General features: G+C 40.7%; 1 protein-coding gene across 1 annotated transcript in view; it reads right to left on the bottom strand.

Annotated features, from left to right (window-relative positions):
* The window catches only part of LOC102213042 (phosphatidylinositol-binding clathrin assembly protein), a 113,347-nt gene that overhangs the window by 36,745 nt on the left and 55,117 nt on the right, over positions 1-21,485 (bottom strand). Inside the window, exons 2-7 of the mRNA XM_005747959.1 lie at positions 13,522-13,597; positions 13,189-13,291; positions 11,877-11,970; positions 11,241-11,352; positions 9,167-9,273; positions 5,895-6,041 (exon numbers count right to left, since the gene is read on the bottom strand). Coding sequence (XP_005748016.1) covers positions 5,895-6,041; positions 9,167-9,273; positions 11,241-11,352; positions 11,877-11,970; positions 13,189-13,291; positions 13,522-13,597 — 639 coding nt within the window. The remainder of the gene's footprint in view (positions 1-5,894; positions 6,042-9,166; positions 9,274-11,240; positions 11,353-11,876; positions 11,971-13,188; positions 13,292-13,521; positions 13,598-21,485) is intronic.

Here is a 21,485-nt window from a genome sequence, read left to right as displayed (position 1 = left end):
AAGGCAACATGCAGAAAACACTCACACTGTTAGCAGGAGACTCAAAGGAGAGACACAACAAAGGAGGAGGTTGAAAAAGAGTGAGGAAGAAGTTGAAGAGGAGAGGCTGCGCCTTATTCTCTTGACTTCCCGAGTACAGAGCGATCATTTCAATGCCGGGCCTTCCCTTTGCTACGTTTGCCTCTTTGTCTTATTCATCTTGCAGTGCCCTCACACCGCGACGTCCTGTCAAACAATGCCAGGCTGTACTCTTTACCTCTGACTTGTCAGTGTGCCTCTGCTGTAGCTTTACTAATTCTCTCTGCATTTATTGCACTTGCAGACTGAGACCATGGCCTCGCTTGTTTTTCCTAAAAACAAGCGAGGCTAGGAGTGTTTAAAGAGCCTTTTGTTGTACAACGACACCAGGCAGCAGCGCTAAATTTGAGCTGTTGTGTACCAGTTAGCGAGTGGGTTACTTGGGGACTGTTGCTATGCTACTACAGATAAAACAGTTCGGCTGCAGCTTGGAGTTCAACTCCAATTGTTTGACACTGCACAACAGGATGTCTTCTGCACTCGTTAGGTGCCTCATTAATGCCAAAAAAGACCACAGCAAAACAGCAAGGCGACAGCAAGCCAGGCAGCCGCACTATCGCTGCATAATCAATGGTTTTTAAGACCTACGGAGGACCACGAGTGCCAAAATTAGAAATAATTACATTATATTAAACGGGACATAAAAATTAAACAAAATCAATTAAATGACATCAACTGATTCAACATAGCTTTGCATTATTTAGCTTTACTTCATTTCCTATTTTAAAGTATTTCCCTTAATAAATGATGTATTTGTTATTGCTCTGATGCTTCTTTAGGTATTTCTGATTTACACAAATAAGTAGACTGTAATTCAAAGTGTGTTTCTTTGTCTGCTAAAAAAAAATTGAGACCAACAGCTAAACGAGATAAAGACGATAGATTTCTGGAAAAAGAAAGTATCTCTATTGAAATAAATGAATATATATCACATCAAAGTAAACTGGGATGGAAAATACAACCAGAACCTTTTCAAATATAAAAATAAAATTGGCAAATAAATCAATCTGTCACATTTCATTAATGAAATTAATGCCTACAGTATTTTCTTGATGCAATTAATGGCTCATTTACAGTGATGCCCATAACTTGTTGGGAAAAGGCAACATTTTCAGAGTTTTGCGTCTGTACACCACGTGGGAGACTTTCAGCTTTAATTCAACGAACAGTTTTGCATAAACTGTTTAGGAAATAGAGGTCAAACTCATGGACATCAACAGATGTTGTGTTTCCTTCACTGAGATGCTCCAACAGGCCCTTACTACAGCTCTCTTTAGCTGCTGCTTGTCTGTAGATCTCCATCTTCAGTTCTGTATCTTGTAACTAAAAAGCCTCTGAGTTGGTTTGACATCAGGTGACTGATTTTGTCCAATTTTTTCTTGGGTTGCTTTGGCAGTTTTGGCTTTTGCCGTTTTTGCAGAACTGTGCAGGCCAAGTCTAATCTGGTCTTCTTGTACTTCAGTGTAACCAGTGGATTGCACTTTGTTGTAAACAGTCTGTATTTCATGAAGGTGTCTCTTGATTTTACACTGACAATAATACTCATACCTCCTTGAGATTGCTCTTGAGTTGGTTAGATGTTGTGAATTTATTTTTCTTAACCATGGAAATAATTCTGACATCTTTAGTCACATCCTGTGGGGTTTTGGTGGGACTTTTTGGTGTTCCTGAGCTGGTCGGTGCTGTCCCCTTTTTTAAAAAAAATGAACCAAATTGTTGATTTTGCCACACTGAAAATTCTTGCCGTTCCTCTCTGGTAGGTTTATTTTAGTATTCGAGCCTAATGACAGCCTCCCTCACTCACACTGTCATCTCTTTGGGTCTTACATTTAAAATTAGTTAAAAGCCTAAAAAATAAAAATTCAACACTTTGAATCAACTTTGGATATTAAGTCTGCTTTATTTTTAGAGAATAACAAGGAACTGTAACTGAAAGTGCCTGTCAGTCAGTTTTAAACCTCTAAAATACGGTAATATGTATAAAAATGGCTGCAATTTTTAAACAGTTAATGCAAAATGTTTGTTAGACCTCTGAAAACCTTCACAGTCAATCACAGACTCAGTGATTTAAAATCTACTGTGGTGGTGTACAGAAGCAAGACTGCAAACAAAATGTGTCACTAGTCCAATAAATTAGAGACCCAAACTCATCATTTCTATAAGTGGGAGTTTCAGTCGTCCATACTTAGCATGCAGCAATTAAAAGAATAGTTCATCTCTCTTTTGGCTTTGGAGAGAGGAGGGGAAATTCTTTCACTGTGAAAATATCACAACGTCATGTCTGCCTCTCTGTCCGCAAGAATGCAAAGTTTGCTGTCAGTAGACACACACACACACACACACACACACACACACACACACACACACACAAGAGGCATTTGGAGGCTGGGCCAGACAGTGGGTTCTTGCCAAACTGTTGCCTAGTTGTTAAAGAAACAGCGACTTGCACAAAGAAAGATCTTTAACTGCCGCAGAGTCTGAATAGGTGAAAAGAAGACTGTGTGTGTGTGTGTGCCTAGTCAATATTAGCTCTGACACACACACTCTCAAAGGGGGGGGGAAATATCACGAGCATGCCTTGCTCTTAACATAAGATGCTTAGCAGTAATACCTCTGACTTTAGAAAGCACTGAGAGAAAAGTGCTAGTATTAAATAAAAAAAAAAAGAATCCCTGCTTTCTTCTCTCTGGTGTTTCCTTTATTTTTTGACAGTGATTACGCAGTAATGCTCGGGTCATTCACTATTAAAGCACCTGCACCATGCGTGTTGAAGAAATGATGTCGTGCATGACAAGTATGAAATAAACAACATCTAAAAAGGAGGAGGACGGAATTTAAATGAGCCGAGCCGAAAGCCGTTGCAGAGATTCTTTTCATGCAGATGAAGACGGAGGGGTGAAGCTTCATTTTCTATTCATGAGGTTTCATGGCCTTTTGCTTGTCGTGCCAAGGCTGTGTGTGTGTGTGCGCGTTTGATAGCGACTGCCACCTGAGGCCGACACACACATATTGCACTGAGTTGACACCAGATCATTCTGCGCTCGAAAAACAGGGGAAGAGCATGCCTTTGAGGGCTTGAGGTGCAAGTGTGTATGGTTGCACACACACATGCTATGAAGACGTTCATGCAGGAGGAGGAGGTTAAGCAGGATTGGGGGGGGCGTAGAGTATGCAACCCACCACCTACAATGTATGATCCTTTTGTTTTCTGCGAGAGGAGGGGGAAGAAGAAAAACGTCTGTTTAATGACTACAGTAAACTGTGCAGTTTTACTATGAGTTCAACACCCACACTGTCAGCTCGCATGCTGTTGACTTCCAGCTTCACACTCTAATGATTTTTTAGTAATGCATAACCAAGGTCGCGATCCAGCAAGCTGTAAAGTTTTACTGTTGTGTGTCAGTGTGTGGGAGACTCCCCCTCCCTTTAGGCAAAAATAGGAAAAAAAATTCACCCAAGTTTATTTCAACTATGAGCCAAAGTATGCTCAATTTAATAAACTGTCAATCCAATCAGGGCTGCAGCTTATGATTATTTTGTTATGGATGAATCTGTCAGCCAAGGACACACCAATTGATAACTCGCCTCTGAGATATGGTGCTGATATTTGAACAGCACCAAACTGAGCTGGCTGAGGCATAGCAGAGACTGTGACAGCGACAAAGGAACTAGATGACACTGGGATCAGTCACATATTGTGGCTGTGTGCTATGAAAGAAGTCGCGGGTGGGTGAAATAGATCTGTCAGAAGCAACTGCTCTATGCCAAGTTAATTTTGACTCATTGTTATATAAAATACCAAAAAGAAATCCCACAACCCAACACTAAGACAGCATCTCTGATTACATGCATCCACATTTAGCCTACACTTGCTACTTTAAAGATACAGTCAGCAGAAAAGAGGATACTGTAATCATAAATATGCATAGAACAGTATGTAATTACTTTTCCAGCAAACTGATGCCTTCTAATAAATATATCTATAATTCATAATTCTATAATTCATCTATTAAAAAGCTGGTTTGCAGAAGCCAGCTTGTTCACCAACCATATTTGAATACAGTGGCCGGGAAAGACAAGTCACTGCACATTATTGGCATTTTACGTAAGCAGCTTGAGATCAGCCATGGGACCCTCCTGTCTCCACATCGCTGACAACAAGCTGGCTAAACAACAATAGTTGGTTTTAAACTAACTTTATGCTAGCTAATGTTAGGGTTAAGTGTCAAAAAACACAAAACAAACAAAAAACATTCCCTTTGATAAACAGTTTGATTACATTCTCACATCAAATGAGAGTTTATTCACTAAGAGTCCAACAATGTTACATCCACTTCAAAAAACACCTTCACCAACCCTGGCTAACAGCAGCTAACAGACACTAAGAGCTGCTAATAAACACCAAGAGAAGCTAACGGCAGCTAACAGACACTAAGAGCTGCTAATAAACACCAAGAGAAGCTAACGGCAGCTAACAGAGGCAAGCAGAGGCGCTTGTTGATGGTTCAACATATCCTCAACAACACCATCATTTATATTCTCTACAGTCGCAGCAGATGGCTGCCCCTGCTGGAGGTGTCTTCCTGTTCAAAGTAAGTTCTTCTTCGCCACTGTTGCCAACAGAGAAATGTCTGATTGTTGAGGGTTTTTTTCCCCTTTACAGCAGATCTCATCCAACTAGTAACTAAAATTAACTGACTGACTGTACAGCAGGTCTGCTAGTTTTGCTGTAAATGCCTTCTGTAGAAAAAACATACACTTTAATAATGCTCTATCACACAGACCAGCAGCAAATCATCACCATTTAGAATCTGAAACAACCAGATAATCATACTTTTGCTATCATTTTGAAAAACAATTAATAGCTTCATTATTTCTCAAAAACAATGTTCTATAGTACACAGCCTAACAGTTTCCGCTTCTCTAATGTGGGGATTTGGGCCTTTTTCCTGTTAAATATTATTGCAACAAACCCAATATTCTCGATTTTTTTTGTTTAGTTTTTGCTGTTTGACCAACTAAATGAAGCAATTAACGATGCCACTTACTGCAGTATTTTACACAGATTAATTAAGACAACCAACAGATGGATTGGTAAAGCAATCATTAGCTGCAGCCCTCTTGGTGATCAATTTCACTCCACTGAATCCAAGGACGGGCCTTCTATTTTTAACACATTTAGAACTACAAAGAAGGCAAACAAACACAAACAAACAAACAGAAACAGGTCATTAACGGTATTGAAGTGAATTATAATGTGTGTTTATGGGTAGCAGTGTAACAAAGAAAACAATGTCCTTGATGTTCGATCATAAACCACGGGGAGGATAAAAACAACGCTTCAAGCGATTCCACTGAACTCACAAACAAAAAGGAAAATTTATTCTTGACAATTAGAAAGTGCTGTTGCTGTCCTGTTTTTTTAAGCCCTTCATTTTTGCAATTAACTTTAATTTAATTGATTCAAGGTCCAAAGCTCATTGTTTGGGGTTTTTAAATCGGCGTCAGGCATGCCGATGGCCCGGAGCGCTTAAGCAGGCCAACTTTAACACAGCTCAGTCTGGGTTTTTTTTTTTTTTTTTTTTTTTTTTTTATCTGTAACGAGTATTTAGAAGTGAAAGGGAAAGCAGGAAAGCAAAATCAATTATACCAGAAGGGAGTTGCCTGGATTCAAACAGTAAATTCAGGTTAGCTTTCTTTTAAAGAAACAAAAAAGGAGTAGGGTGGAGAGTGAAAAGGAAGTAAACAACTGGTCAGGAGGGAGAAACAGGCATAGGCAGGGGTGAAATAAAGTGTGAGTCAGTGGATGAAAGCACAGAGAGAGCAGTGAGATAAGAAGTAGTGCTGCAGGAGAGACTCTTTGGGGGGAAAAAGGTGAGAAGGTTGGAATTAGAGAGGTGGACGGTGAGATGTACACTGACCTGTGAGAGATCTGGGATGTCACCCTGATCTATTCCAACTTGCTGTCGTCAAAAACAAAATTTACAAAAGGAAAAAAAAGAAAAAAGGAGGGGGTCGGGGGTGGGATAAAATGGAGAAGGAAGCATAAAGAGGAGGGCGGGGTCCATTTGGTGAAAATAAAAGGATGAGAAAAGAAAAACAAAACAAAACAGGGGAATCATTACTTCATGCAGCGGCAGTGTCAACAAAAACAGAAATAAACATGAAAAAGTTTGACATCTCAACAGTGAATGACAACAATGACTGCACAGTGATAAACATGTCTGACCGATGAGGGAGAGCAGGCATGAAGGATGGCGTGATAACTCTGAAAACACTCATAAAGGACGCCATAACCTGCACCAAAACCATCTCCAAAACACTAGGACACGACATAAACAAGCTTTACCAACAGGAAATATGAGTAACGTTTAATCCTGTTACTTGAAGATCGTTTGAGTCAATGAAGAAAAATGTACAGCCTCTTTAAATTATTAGACCAGGATAGCATTTAAATAAATAAATGATCTGGTCTGAAGCAGGGTTTAAAAGATTAAAATACACCCTCAGATGAACAGCAACAATATTGTGTAGTTAATTTAAAAACAAAAAAAACCTACTTATGCTGCTTCTGCATTGTAAGTAAGTGGACTGAGGACAAAAGACATCAGGAATGATCTTAGAGAAACAACTGCTGACAATGATTAAAAGTCAAATCCTGAGCAAAGTCCATCATTCTACACTGAGAAAGATAATTAACAACTTTCCCAGCAAACCCACCCCTAGGTGAAAGAAACGGCAAAAACCCAAGAGTTACATCTCAGATCTACAGGCCTCAGTTAGCATGTTAAATGTTAAAGTTCATGACAGCACAGTTAGAAAAAGACTGGATAAGTATGGCTTGTTTGGAAGGACTCTCAGGAGAACGTGTCTTCCTTCTAAAAAGAACACGGCAGCATGATTTAGGTTTCCATAACTGCATCTAAACAGACCACAAGATTTGCTGAAGAATGTCCTTTAGACAGACAAGATAAAAATCAGATGTGTGGTTGTAATTCACAGCTCGACATTTGGAGACAGCCAAACTCAGCATATCAGCACAAACACCTCACACCAACTGTCAGGCACGGCGGAGGTGGGGTGATGAATCTGGGCTTGTTTTGCAGCCACAGGATCTGGGCACGTTGTCATTGGGCTGAACATGAACTCCTCTGAATACCAAAGTATTCCAGAGACAAACATCTGTCTGACAGATAAGGACGAGGAGTTTGACTCTTTTTCAGCCATTCTGTTTTAGATTTGCTCCTGTGTTTGGGGTCCTGAATGAAATGCTGCGGTGGTACCTTAAGCAAACTGTGCATGAACAAATACCTACAAGCCTCAATGAAGTGACTACACATGGTAAATAACAGCGGGACAAAATTTCTCCAAGATGATGTGAAAAACTAATGAAGTCCCACAGAAAACAGTTCCTTCAAGGTGCTTCTACAAGCTGCTCAGTCCTGGGGTGCACTAATTTTCTATAAACTGTTTGTGTGTTTTAGCTTCATTTTCTTAATTAAATAAGGACATTGTGCAATTTGTCATATGTTGCTGTTCATCTGAGGTTGTGTTTACCTGCTGAGGATTTTTTAAAATTATGTCCTGATACGTAAAACATTAGAACTGAAAGACAGCATATTTTCTTTCCCCCCCTTTTTTCAACTTTAACCAGTGGGCTTGCATGAGAGAACACAGATATCCTAAAGTAAAAAGAGTCCGATTGGATGTTAAACAGTCTTTACCCTGCTAGCTGCACAGTCCAAAGTCAGTAAAATGTCTGATTCAGCCACTGTAAGAATTAAACATGTTCCTTCCAAAGACGACATTTTAATTAGTTGGCCTCCAACTTATACTTTTGATTATTTATCCTGTTGTCATTTATCACAAAACAACCAAACATGAATATCAAGGGCACATTTCAAGTCAATCCAGGTGCTTTCAGTTATTAAACGAAAGCTTAAGAGTTTAGAAAAATGGGACGGTCCCATTTTAACAGGAGGCCTTTTACACTGCAGACATTTTTCACCAATCACACGACAAGAGGGGTAAATCTCAGAATTAATGAAGACTAATGTCCAGTCACCTGAGTCCTCTCACTGTTCATGTTGCTCCCTTTGATTAGAACAGTTCTGAGCCACTGGTAATCTTTCTAACAGCAGGGCCTGAGCAAAAATGTCTGCTGTGGAAAGCTGCTTTCTTAAAATGATGCCCAACCCTCATGTGCAAATCTGCTTCAACAAGCCATTGAACTAAAAAGGTAACACCTCAAGATCTCAGTTGTTTTTAGTACATTTACTACACTGACTACTCATCGTTTAGATGTAGCGTTAATGACCACATGGAGCAGACTCATCTGCACCAGCTCGCTACTGAGAAACATGTCATTTAATTTATGGATATGTCATAAACTGCATAGATGGCTTGGAAATCCCTGAAATCTACATGTTTGAATCATGTCATGTAAAACATGGAAGCGAAAAAAATATATGAATAGCTCAGAGCGCTACTCAAAAGCCAATTATAAAAGACAAAAGGAAAGTGACTGGGAACATTTATTTTTTATGTACATTAATGGAGAGAAGATAAAACCCACTAATGTGGAAGTTACAGCAGCTGATCTCACTGTTTCAAGTCTGCTGAAACACCGGGAGGGATGGAAGAGAGGGGGCACCAGAGGGAAGACAGAAAGAGGGATGATCTGTAGGCGCTGGGCGAAGGAGAGCCACACGAGTATCCATCTCTGTCAGGGGCGGAGGGAAGAGCGAGGGAGGAGAAAGGATGAGATGGAGGAGTGTGGGGAGCAGAGGGAGAGCGAGCTAACGGAGCGCCTAACCACATGCTCCATCTTCGGGGTTATTTTGGGTGCATATATATGTAAGTGTGTGCAGCAAATGTGGGGCTGGGAGGGCAAGTTAGGAATTCTGGTTTGAAGAGCGTACAGTAGCTGTGTGAGCAAAAATGTGGCCCTCTTTATATGCACTTCTGGTTCATCGTATCTGTAGGTTTTATGTATATATAAAGGGTTTTTCGTTTTTTGTTTTAAAAACCTTTAAGGAAAATGGTCAAAATTGCCTTCAAAATAAGGTGTCTGCGTGGAAAAATATACCTCTGCCACTTTGAGGAACTCTGAGAGCTTCGTCATCCTGTAAAGGAACTTCTTGTAGATGTCCAGGGCATCTTTACACTGGTTCTTCTTCATGTCAAAGTATTTCTCTACAGAGAGGGAAAGACATACAAATTTAAAAGGAAAAAGGAAGACAGAAGTGTGAAGTACAGTACGAAAGTCAGAAGTCTTGAGCCACCCCTCATTTCTACTCATTTGTCTACCAAGCAGCCAGACTCTGGAAAGTTTTCTTGAGTAATAGTTCTCCAGGTTTTCTACAAGTCTTTCACAGTTCTTTCTTTGGACATTGGCTGCTTTTTCACTCACTTCCAGTCCAGTCCTTATACCTGACCATTTTCAGAGCCATTCTTTTTCCTTGACTTAACAAATGCACCGAACTCAAGGCATGGACTAGTTTTGTGTCTTTACAAAAGAGACCGTTAGAGAGAACCTATTTTAAATTGTATCTTTAGGCACTTTATTACTTGCCTGTCACCAAAACACATTTGTTTGCCTTTGTTTAGTTGAGTCTATGAAAAAAGGCCAGTGATAACAGAGTTTGACAGGCATGAAATAACATTTTTGCACCAACGAGGTGAAGAGCTGTTAGCCGACAACTTGTCATACGCCAGCAAATCTGAGAAAACCGGACAAATGAAGGACGAAAGAAGAAGTGACAGGCCTGAAAAACTGTTTACAGCAGTTGAAGAGTATCTGAAAGTCATGTCCTTAAGAAAAAAAAAAATCCAGCAAAGACCTGACATAGTTCTACTAGAGACCTGCTGTTCACTGAAGCCCCGTCAGAAATGGTCTCAGTGGAAGGGTGGCTGTCAAGAAGCCATTCTTAAGGAAGGGAAACAGGGAGGAAAGGCTGAGGTATGTCAGATTACAAGGCTGGCATAGACTGAAAATCAGTGACAACAGGTCTGATCGAGCAGGGAATCTGAATTTGACATTTTTTGTTCAAATCAGTATATAAGGAGGAGGTCAGGAGAGAGGTGGAGGCTCTGTCATGGTTTGAAGATGCATTTCACTCAGTGATGTTGGGGATCTTTTAAAAACTGATGAAATTATGAACGCAGAAAAGTATCATCGGATTATGATGAAAAATGCAATATAATCTGGAAATGGTTTCATTCATAACAGCATCATTTTTCAGCATGACAATGATCCCCCAAACACTCCCAATGCAGTAAAAGCATACTATGATAGACAAACACACAGTGGAACTCTATCAGTCATGGATTGGCTTCACCAGAGCCTGGACCTCAACTTTATTAAACCAGTGTGGGATCATCTCGACTGACAATGGAACAAGGCAGAAACGTCCAAAGAAAAGCTTTAAATGTCCTTTAAAAGCCTGGAGAAATATTCCTGAAGACTGCTTTAAGAAATTACAAGAAACCTTGTCCAAAGCCCCTTTTCCATTAGTACCTACTTGGATCGATTCGGCACAGTTTCACCACGGTTTGCAGGGTTTTCCATTAGGTCATAGTACCTGGTATCAGGTACTTTTTCAGCACCTGCTTGGCTGCAGTTCCAAATGATCCAACCAGGTACTAAAATGTAATGTCGTCACACTGCATGCCACCGATTAGCTGGTCAGTATTGTCACTCGAGAAGTCACGAGAGCGTCTCGTTCACAAAAATTTGAACCTCGGCAATGAGGGAAATGGCTACAACATGGTGTTTCAGGAAATTAATTATTGAAACATTATTTTCCCAACAAAATATAGAAAATGAGGGGTAGCTCAAGACTTTTACACAGTACTGTAAGGAAAGGAGGAAGTAAAGAAGACAGGAACCTTCATCGGCTGTAGAAAAAGAAGCTTTTGGCAGCTACATGACAGCTTGTCAAAACCTACTGTGCGCACACGTGTGTGTATGTGCTGGCGAGAGGGTTTTTATACATCTGCTTGACAAGCGCGTGAGTGTGAGGACACGCATAACACACACAAAAGACAAACTGCAGATATACCTCATCATTCCTGACACATGTAGGAGAGAAAGCTCGCTGTTTATCCTGCGTGTGTGTGTGTGTGTGTGTGTGTGTGTGTGTGTGTGTGTGTGTGTGTACCCAATAGGTTGATGACCCCTTCATTGTAAGCAGCAAACAGCCTTATGGAGTCCTTGAAGAGCAGCATGAAGGCTGAGTTGATCACACCGTTGGTCAGCTCATTAGGGTTGGCCTACAGAGAAGAGAGGTAGAGAGTGAGAGGGTGAAGGAGGCATCGCTCTCACATCTTTCCAAAGCTTTTCAGAAAAATAAAGCATCTCTTTCAAATACCGACACCTCTCCCCCTTCGGCGTGAAGCGAACACATCACCACACACCGAGCAAAATGTCAATTTAGTTTGGGTGGAGGGGATAAAAATAAAAAACCCCATCACTTCCATACACACACACACTCCCTCAATACACATTCAGTATGCATTTCAATGAGAAACCATCCATTTTATCACTCTTTGAAGCTCGCTGGCACAAACCACAGCACCCTCACCAATGAGTCCCCACCCAGTCCTCCTGTGCCCTTCCTAGACGCTCGCACTTAGATGTGCAATCTGTCCCCATAGTGTGATTTTTTTATTTAATACTCCTATCAATGCATTTCAAAACTTTACAAACTGTTTCAATTTACATTTTGATGAGAAAGTGAACGAAGCATGGCTGACACAGGACGCGCACATATGTAGCACACAAAGACACTCAGTACCTGGAAATCCAGCAGAGCGTCCAGCTGGTTCTGGATGATGGGCAGCGTCTTGATCAGCTTCTCTGTGTTCATGGTGCGCATCACGCCGTCAATACTGACAAAACAGGAAGCAAAAACGCACACAAACACACAATTACAGCGGGCACCTTGTGGACAAAATTTAAATTCTGATGCAAATTAAGAGGATTCACAAAAAAGGAATGAAGTGATGATCCAAAACTATGTGAAGCATGTAGTAAGTGAACCGATATTTTGCATACTGAAGCATCCTCAGTAGTGCAAAGTGCTTTTTTTGAGGTGCAACAAATGGGAGACTGAAAACACTCTCTGATAAATAATGAGACTCTGCTCAGCTGGATCAGCGTGACACAGATTCAGTGTCATTCCACCGCGGCTGGACTTTCTGAAATTGAAATGATTGTGTACACACACAAAACCTTCAGAAAGGATGCACCCACTTTCACTTGAAAACAGGGCTCCAGGGAGGCTGTAAAGCTTTAGCTGAGGGATTAAAATACCACAAATGAAGTGTCATAATCTGCATACGACGGCTGCAATTAAAGGTTTAGTTGAGAGAGAGGAAAAAAAGAACAAACCCCCCCCAAAACCCCTGAATACCCCATAAATCTCCAGTTCCTCTAGTGGCCATTTGAGTGGGCCCAAAAAATGAGACTTTCACGTTAAAATATTCAACTTTAAAGCAGACGTAAACATGTTTACAGCCAGATACAGAAACATTTTTGGGCCCATTGTTATTCTCCTTTTATATGCTTCCTACATAGTTTCATTCTCTTGGTGAAATACTGCGATTCCAATTCATTCAGTATTTTTCTAGAATTTATTATTATCAATCACTCAGCTCCAGCTTTCAGGAGCAGAAGTCCATTTTCTTTCCCCAATGTGCAGTCTATGAAAACCACAAATCTACTCAAGTTGACTGAAAACTATCTGCAACTTGTGTTTCATGTGCTTGTTTTTTCCCGTCCTAATTCTAATTGCTTATTTCTTTATTTCAGCAAGCTGGATGCAACATTTTCGCTTTTCCCTTTCTGCAATATTTCACATGCATGCAACAGAAAAATGTTCAGTTTTGTCTGAAATGTCTTGCAGGATAAACTCTAAAGAAAACAACAACAAAAAACCCCCAAAAAACTTTGTTTGCTGTCCAAGTTTGAGGTTTTGCAGAGAAACTGCTAGTTCTGTCTTTGTCTACTGCTTCTCTCTAAGTGCATTGCCAAAAGATAAACACAGTCTCCGGCTGTGTGACAAGATAAGTGTGAAATGAAGAGTAAAGATGACAGTGTGTGTGTACCCTCTCTTCATCTTGGTGAAATCCACAGCCACCAGTCTGTAGGACATGGCCTTCTCATTCAGGTAGCGACTGTATCGCCTGATGAAGGTTGACATGTCATAACCTGGTGGAGCAAAAAAAAAAAAAAAAACTGTCAGAGGGAAAGAAATATCCTCAGTGTGAGTAATAAATAATATTTTGACACTACTTTTGACTTTTAAACACTTTCTTCTTAATTATCAGAAACCTTATGGTGTTCAGAGTGATGTACCTCCAGGCAAATCAACCCCATCTGGTTCTCTGAAAGGAAATTGTGCTGTGAATGATCTTCACAGGGGTTTGTGTGTGCTTTACCTTGCAGAGCTCCCTTATCCAGGAAGTTGTTCAGGTTAAACAGAGTGTTTCTGGAGGCCAGGTACTGGATGAAACGCTGCAAGAAAAAAAAAAAAAAGTTAACACTTGATTGATTTAAGGCTTGCAAAGTGCAAACTTAAAAATAAAACAAATGAACCCAGACAAAAGGGCTGGATTTACTGGAGTTTTGACAGATACATTTCCCACTGCTTAATCCTTCGATGGATGTGTTTTTCTTGGGAATCATCTTGGAATTATTTCAGTTACACGACATTTGTTAATGTGGTTGCTTGTATGAATCCCAGATGGTTGAAAAGGCTGTGTGCAAATGAACCAAAAACACTTGCAGTAAGAGTCTGGAAATGGACAGTGACATAAGTTTGGTTCTGTAAAACTGATTTGAACTGAAACAATCCAACATAACCAAAGTGTTGATTCTCCGCTTCAGGTTTAAGTGGCGGAATAAAAAAATACAGCTTCAACCATTTAGAAATTCCAGCCTGTCTTTTATACACAGTCCCCACTATTTCCAGAGACTGAAATCTAATTGAACAAATGAATAATTTCCCATCACCAGTTAATGCAATATTGAAGCTTAGTCCCTTGAATCAAAGCTGAAAGTCAGGACTTTAGTTGCATCTTCATTGTTTCTTCACAAATCAAATGTGCTGGCATACAAAGCCAGACCAAAGCCTTTACCTCAAATCTCTACAAAATCAACACTGAGCATATGTAAAGCTGGATTGCACTGCATATCAGTAAAGCATAATGCTGATGCACGATCTGTGAGGCTACAGTTGGACAAAGCGGAGCATGGTGACATGCTCAGTGTCATCTATGCTACAAAAGCGCCCACACAGCTACGGGCTGATGGGGATGTCACAGAGTTTAAAGACAGTTGGTCCTAAACCAAGTCAACAAATTGAAATTATGACCTTGTCAAACTAAGGGGTGGCGCTCTGACAGAACACAGAGCCAAATTAGAAAGATGGGGGAAAGCCCACAGATGATACAAAAGACGCACACAGTTACTGAAGTCCTGTTTTAAAACCCCAAGATGAGTTTCTGTCATCGTGATCTTGGTCACGGAAAAAACCAGATGTGACGAGGAGGGACTGGTCTGAACGTGAAACCATTTGAGAAAAATAAAACTACCACAATCGATTAATCATGGCATGAGCAAGATTTACAAAATAGATTTCAGTAGGTCCTAAAATTAACGATCCCATAAATTCAGCAGCTAAGTGTTTACAAAGGTCAGGTCAATAAAACATTTTCTCATAGATTTCTATAGGACCAGACGTCTCTTTCCAACCCCAGCTATCATCACCTGGTGGCCTGCACAGGGCACTTGTGCACTGGCTTCATTTTGACACCTCAGTTTGAAAAGCTTAGAGTGTTGTTGTCACCCTGCTGGGCGAGGGGGCAGGCAGGCAACTTTGGGAACATAACTGGAGAACTAGCTGACAGGATTTGGTAGCAGGAACTGACACCATAGATGTACCTACTAAAAATCTGTGACTTCAAGGTCAAAATCAGAGGTCAAGTTTACTGAAAACCTTGTGAATGCATTAGCTTGAAAAACAGGCTTCACAGGATTTTTTAAAACTGTGCCACAGATGTATTTACTCAAGAACGATATCATCAAGTCCATTTTTCCTTTACCTTTATCTGCTGACAATTTCAAATTTGGCATCATTGATGGAATTCATATAATATACGAGGCACCTAGAGGAGGCTGTTGTTTTGATTTATAAAATATATTACATGTAGCTATACAAACGCTACTGTTTCAGTATTTTTATAACACTTTTCCCACAATTTGCATTTGACAGAAACACTTCTGCTGCTATTGTAGCTGTATGGATTTGCAGGCCAGGCTTATAGTTTCAATATTAAACAGTAAGGGTGGAACATCCTATAACCTGGTATAAGATGACCTGGTAACTATGTGTTCTGCAACATGTGTCTCCAGGGGTTTTTGTGGCACCTAAACATTCTACCGCCACAAACTGAGGAAGCTACCTGCATGTTTTATTGCCTTTGGGTAAAACTAAGTTAAATGAATATGCTTTCAAAAATCTGTAGAAAAGGTTTGTTACTGTTCATGTGTGGTGTGTGAACCTTTTACAGGTTCTGAAGCAAGCGTGACAGGAGATGTCCCAAAAGTCTCAAGGATTCATCCTCTCAGTGACCTAAATGTGGAATCTGACCACCAAATCAACCAACTACATAGTCCCCAAGTTGAGATTTTTATCTGGATATAAAGTATTACTGGAGTCATTAGGCTTCCTCCTCTGGGAACTTGAATATCTGCACATAACCTCTTCAAAAACTGGACAGAAAAACACTTAGTGCCATATTTGCAGCATGAATTCTCCTGTTATAAGGGCTATTTAAATAACTGGAGACATAAAACAGTATCTACCTAAACACACACACTAACCTCAGACAGATAACAGTTTAAACCCACTAAAAAAGGCTTATATGGAAGTCTCCTTTAATATCAAGTACACAGTGGTATCTGCTTTGACTCAAACACTTCACTGCGATGACCAAATACTCATGTTTTATTTGCCTCCAGCGCATGTAGTCTGTGTCTAAAAATTAACTTCTCTATTCTTGTTTCTTAGGATTCCTTTAGAGTAGCTCACACAGAACTGGCAAGAGGAAGCAAATGATTAACCTTTGGGAAGCAGGAGAGGGTTGGCAGCACAATATAATAAACGATTATGCAAACAGCCCTTTGCAAATGAGATCAAATCTTGAGCTAAAAGTCCTCTCATGACAGTGACAAATCATGTCACTGCTGCCATTTAGACTTTCTTGACAGCTTTGTTTATATTTGAACATTTTCCCACTGCAGCGTGACGTAAAGAAACCTGATCCTGCCAACTCTTAAATACTAGTCGCTTGTTCTTTTTGACAAATCTGATGTCACAGAGCAGGTGTGGGAAGCCTTGTACTTTCCATTTTCCAGGAGAGGTTTTTGCACAGCATGACTGCTTTTTCTCTCGCACCTGGGAGCTGCTACTGTCCGCTGCTGGTCAGCTAACTTTGTTTGTTTGTTTCTTGCTTTTTCTTCTCCCTATGTGAGAGTTTCTGAATGTTGAAATATTAATAATGTGCAGCACTTTATTTATTCACTTTCTGAATCTTTGATTTTTCTGGCTAGAGCTGGATGAGCCAGACTTTTGGGAGGACCACAGTCTCCGAGTAGGTCCTGGCAGCTCATGCATATTTACTTTAGGAGAAAAAAAAAGGTCTCAATCAATCTGGCAGAGAGCAACAAACCAGTGTTACTGACTTCCATTGCAAACAATCCCACTTTAACCATTATGTACAAGCTGTCCTCAACTTCAGACTTGACTTAAGAATGAGTAAGGTGCTGTCCAGCTAAGCCCTGTGCGGCTGTAAACCACAGGTATGTGCATTCAAACCAAGGTGTGGTAGTTTCCACACTACTTACCCGAACACTGCATTATATGTTGCACCCATTAAATTTGAAGGACTTTCAAGGCCCTGGGCCATGTAGAAGAACTATTATGTACAGAAACAGACCATTTGCTTGGGCATGCACTTAAAAACCACACAGTGTGAAGCAGTGCTAATGCTGCATAACATTTGAAGTCAGACACTGGAAATCCAGAGTTTTAAGTCGTAAAACTGAAAGACCCCACAGTTGTCACACTTCCCACTCAGAAAGTCGGCAAAGCCCCACCAACCCTCCGACTGCATGTAACATGTAGTGACACTGAAACTTTTAGACTGTACCACCACATATGTTTATTTGTGACACACTAAACCAGCTGCACATAAAACACTAACCAGGCTCTGTGAAGTTGCTGCAGTATCATGTTAAGGGGCAAAAACAGGCACCGTATTGCATTCCTAATTGTGAATGAATGGCTTTACCTTGCTAAGGAGAAGAAAAACATTCATAGCCACATTCTAACATAATGTTAGCATAACATTACTTTAAAGTGAAGACACAAAGTTCCAAGATGTGCGGAGGAAATGTTCACGACAACAAATTAAATAAGACGCTGAAATCGCCCAGCTGAACATGGCTATTTTAAAGAAGCTAACAAAGTTGGCAAAGCTAAAGCTATTTGGATCTTAGAGCCAGCAACAAGCCAGTATAGGTGCACCTTATTTTGTACGGTAAGGTATATTAATAGTTAGTAATCGTTTTAATGAGAGAAGATCCTGTAACTTTGAGGTTTGGGGTAAATTCTAAAGTTTAATAATTTGTTTTGTTATCAAAATAGTGTTTTGCGTTGGAGAAAGTCTATTTTTTGTGTAAGCTGTCAAAAATCTGTATTGGCAAGTCATAGTTTGAGAAAAATCGGAATCAGCTGAGACAACTGCAACGTTTTTCCTCCTCGTTTTCCAATTACTACTACAGAACTCAGCCAGTGACATCAGATACATCTGGCTGTTTCTTAGCCTTATGTAAAGCATGCTTTGCTTTATTATTCCAAGCATCTTAATTGCACAAGTTCTGAAATGGCATTTTCAAAGATGTGAGAAAGGTTATAAAACATGAGCTCCCATCATTAGTCAATGATCCTACAGTATAGCTGATGTTCAGTTCACATGAGAACAAATCGGTTCTTCCGTTGGAACTAATTACTTTCATAAACTGCAGGTAATATTTTTAATGTCCTCCGCACGTGTGGCTCCTGAACCTCTTCGAGAGAGAGAGTTGAAATGAAATACATCTGTGGCTCCTTTATCCCAAAAATTTGATTTTGTTCATCCTGACGTAGTGTTTTCAGTGGGAAAAACGTTTTGTCACTCATCCACGTTACTTGTTCATCTGTGGCTACTTTATGTTTTTGGTGATTTCTGAGACCACTATAGACCGGCAGGGAGACCTGAATCCAATTTTTGACTGGAAAAACTTTAGAAAAACGTTAACCTGGCCTCAGTCTATACATTAGAGACCTAAACTGACATTTTGTCTCTCGTGAACAGTTCTGCTACCACGTCTTCCTCACTTCGTTGTTGTGGAAGGAGTCTTGGCTATTATCCACAGTTCTGGGAACTCAGGCCTCGGGCTTCCTGAAAGCATCTTAACTTTTAAGGCCGTCTCTGTCCAACTGACTTAAAATGATCTGAGATTTGCCAGTTTGCCAATTCCCTATCTGGCAAATAACCAGCCCTGACTGGCTGGTCGGAGGATCTAAGAGAGGGTGTGTGTGCATGTGCGGTTGTGAGCACAAACACACTTGCAGGCATGTGTTGGATTCAGCTGCACTGATGTTTCCAAGGCCTCTGGGACTGTTTAAAAAGGCATAAAGAATGTGATTTGGTTCTTGTCCTTTTTTTTTGCCTGTGTGCACACACACACACACAAACCCCTATTCACACTGTAGGGATTCAACTTCCATCTGTGGACAGAAATTCAGTCCCCAACAACTTAACCATTGATTTGGAGATTTTCGGTCTGGTATTGGAGGGATGTTACGGTCACCATTAAAGTTTAAGTTGAGGTCAAGGCCAGGAAGCTGCAGGGTAGTTAATGTAAGAATAGCTTAGACTGGCATCAAAATAAGTCTGACAACATCATTGGGTTATTCCTGACAAAGTCTGACATGTTTAATAAAAAAATGAATTAACAAAAAAAAGTTAATTAATCTGCCCGCTATTGTTTCAACCAGTTAATACTTTGCCTATAAAAAAAATCTACGTAAAAACTAAAACTAAGCTGATAAAATTTGGGCCCATTTCTCCTTTGTGGACTGCACTACATCCAAGCATGGCTGCTGCTCGATTGCTTCCGGGAAGTGCTGAGACACTCATCCACTACTGAAAATAGACTGAGCGATACGGGGACAAACTTTCAGAAATGTATTTCCTTCAAATAGATCTTGTTAACCCAAGTCTTTGTCTCTCTACCTCAGTTACACAGACCTAGAGACTGGTCCGCAACCATCTGGAAACCTCTCGAAGGAAGTGAAAAATGTGAATTTCCCAACCACTTGGCAAGTGGCTGCTGTAAAATAAGCTGGAAGTCAAAACTGCAACAGATTAAAATCTAAAAAGCCGCCCTACAACAATGCAACTTCAAGGACAGAACAGCACTTGAACATTTCAGCAACCCTCTGTAACGTTTAATGGAGAGCAGATTTCTGTTGCATTGTGAGTCGTTTTCGACAGCGATGAGGTCTGCTATCAACATTCATGTTCTTCACATGATGAATTTCTTTGCGGTGCCGTTATCAGACCGTAATTTGTCTTTTTCAGTAGCAGGCTGAATGGCTGCAATGTCATTTCACTTCCCATGAGCATCTCTGGCACATGCCAAGCATTATACCTGCTTAAATTCAGGATGCTGCCATGGTGATATTACCACTTAGCTCAAAGCACAGCTGCGCTTAAATAGAGTCTCACAGAACCACTTGCATGAATGCAGACTCGCTCTTGCTGCTTGCTGAATGGCTTTCAAATTGTTGTTTTCTTGTTTTTGTTTTTCCTGGTGATCCACAAACAGATTGAGCCTTTCAGCTGAATGCGTGTCCATACATTATCCATGAAAGTACTCAGAAAATAACAGAAAGGACAGGATACTGTCCTTGGCTTTGTTTTTGTGACGCCGTTTAGTATTCTGGTCGAGTCGCAATGAACAGAGGATAAAAATGAAACTTAGACAAGATGGTCACAGAGATAAAGAGAGGAAACAAAGGAGAGATGGCAAGAAAAAGAGCTCATAAACTTCATAAGCTCCCTTTCTCTGCCTCTGCTTGTGCGCCAACTGCTTTCTTCCTCATCAAAAGTCCATTTGACGACAGCCTGCCTTTCTCCCTCGGTCTCACATACAGAGGCGGAGGCAGGGAGAACCCACACAAAATGCATGGATATGGTTAAAAGGAGGGGGAGAAAAAAAATCTATAAAAGGGGAAGAAACACTTGGTGCAGAGAGAGACAGAGTGGGAGATTCGGAAACCCGCTGAGCCCCAGATTATTCAGCAAAGACAGTTCCAAGAAAAAGACGCAGAGATTCAGATTTAGAGAAACGGTCTAAGAATAGAGGAGACAGTGAGACGATGCATAGACACTAGATGGTGGAGAAGCAGGTCGGCAGTGCTTGTCAAATAATTCATGTTAGCATATCGGAGAACAACCTCATGCATTATTGATGCATTCAGATCACGGCTATACTCCCTGCCTCCCCTCCACCTCTACAGTGCAACATACAGAGCTACCACACGTCTTCCTCTCTAATCCATTTCTCCACATCCGACCCTCGAGAGTACACAAGTTGCTGGTTTCCGTAGAAACACCATGGCGTCTATGCTGACCTAAAGCATGCTTTTTTGTGTGCATGTTTTCTCTTCCCTCCATTAGTCAGGTTATGTGTGGAGGAGATGCCAAGGCTGGAACTCCGTAGATAACAGGAGCAAACTGCAGTAAATTTAAACTGACGTATTGAGCCCTGTAATATTTTACTGATTTTTGTGTGTCTGCCACAGAAGCAATTCTCAATATATAGACAAACATGGTCGTAACCTACAGAGTTTCAGTGTTTCTCTGTTTAGGGTCTTTTGTTTATTCGAGTAAAAAATGCCACTGCGCACGATCTGCTAGTGGACAATCCTCTCACTCTTACATTAGAAGAACAGTCAAAGCTAACCATGTGACCCTGACCATTCCCTACTTGTTTCGGTCGGTAGGGATTTTATCAGACTTATCAGTGGGATATCAGAATCTTATCCCACTGGTAGGACATACTCCAACTCCATCATCTTGGACTGCAGCTGGTGGCAGCACTCCACGTATTGCTCTGGAGATCCATTGCGAGCTCAAGGCCAAAGGGTCACTCTAACCATACCCATAAGCAGATGTGGTGCCGATTCACGTGCTGCTACATAGGGCTGAACGATATATCGCATTTGCGATAATATCGCGACATGATCAAGTGCAATTTTCTAACCGCAAAGGCTGCGATTATACTCTGG

This window comes from Pundamilia nyererei, unplaced genomic scaffold (assembly GCF_000239375.1).
Source record: "Pundamilia nyererei isolate P.nyererei 1_Seehausen unplaced genomic scaffold, PunNye1.0 scaffold00209, whole genome shotgun sequence".
NCBI classification, from domain to species: Eukaryota; Metazoa; Chordata; class Actinopteri; order Cichliformes; family Cichlidae; genus Pundamilia; species Pundamilia nyererei.
The sequence above is the reverse complement of the archived record's forward strand: the minus strand, read 5'-3'. Positions and strand labels throughout refer to the sequence as shown.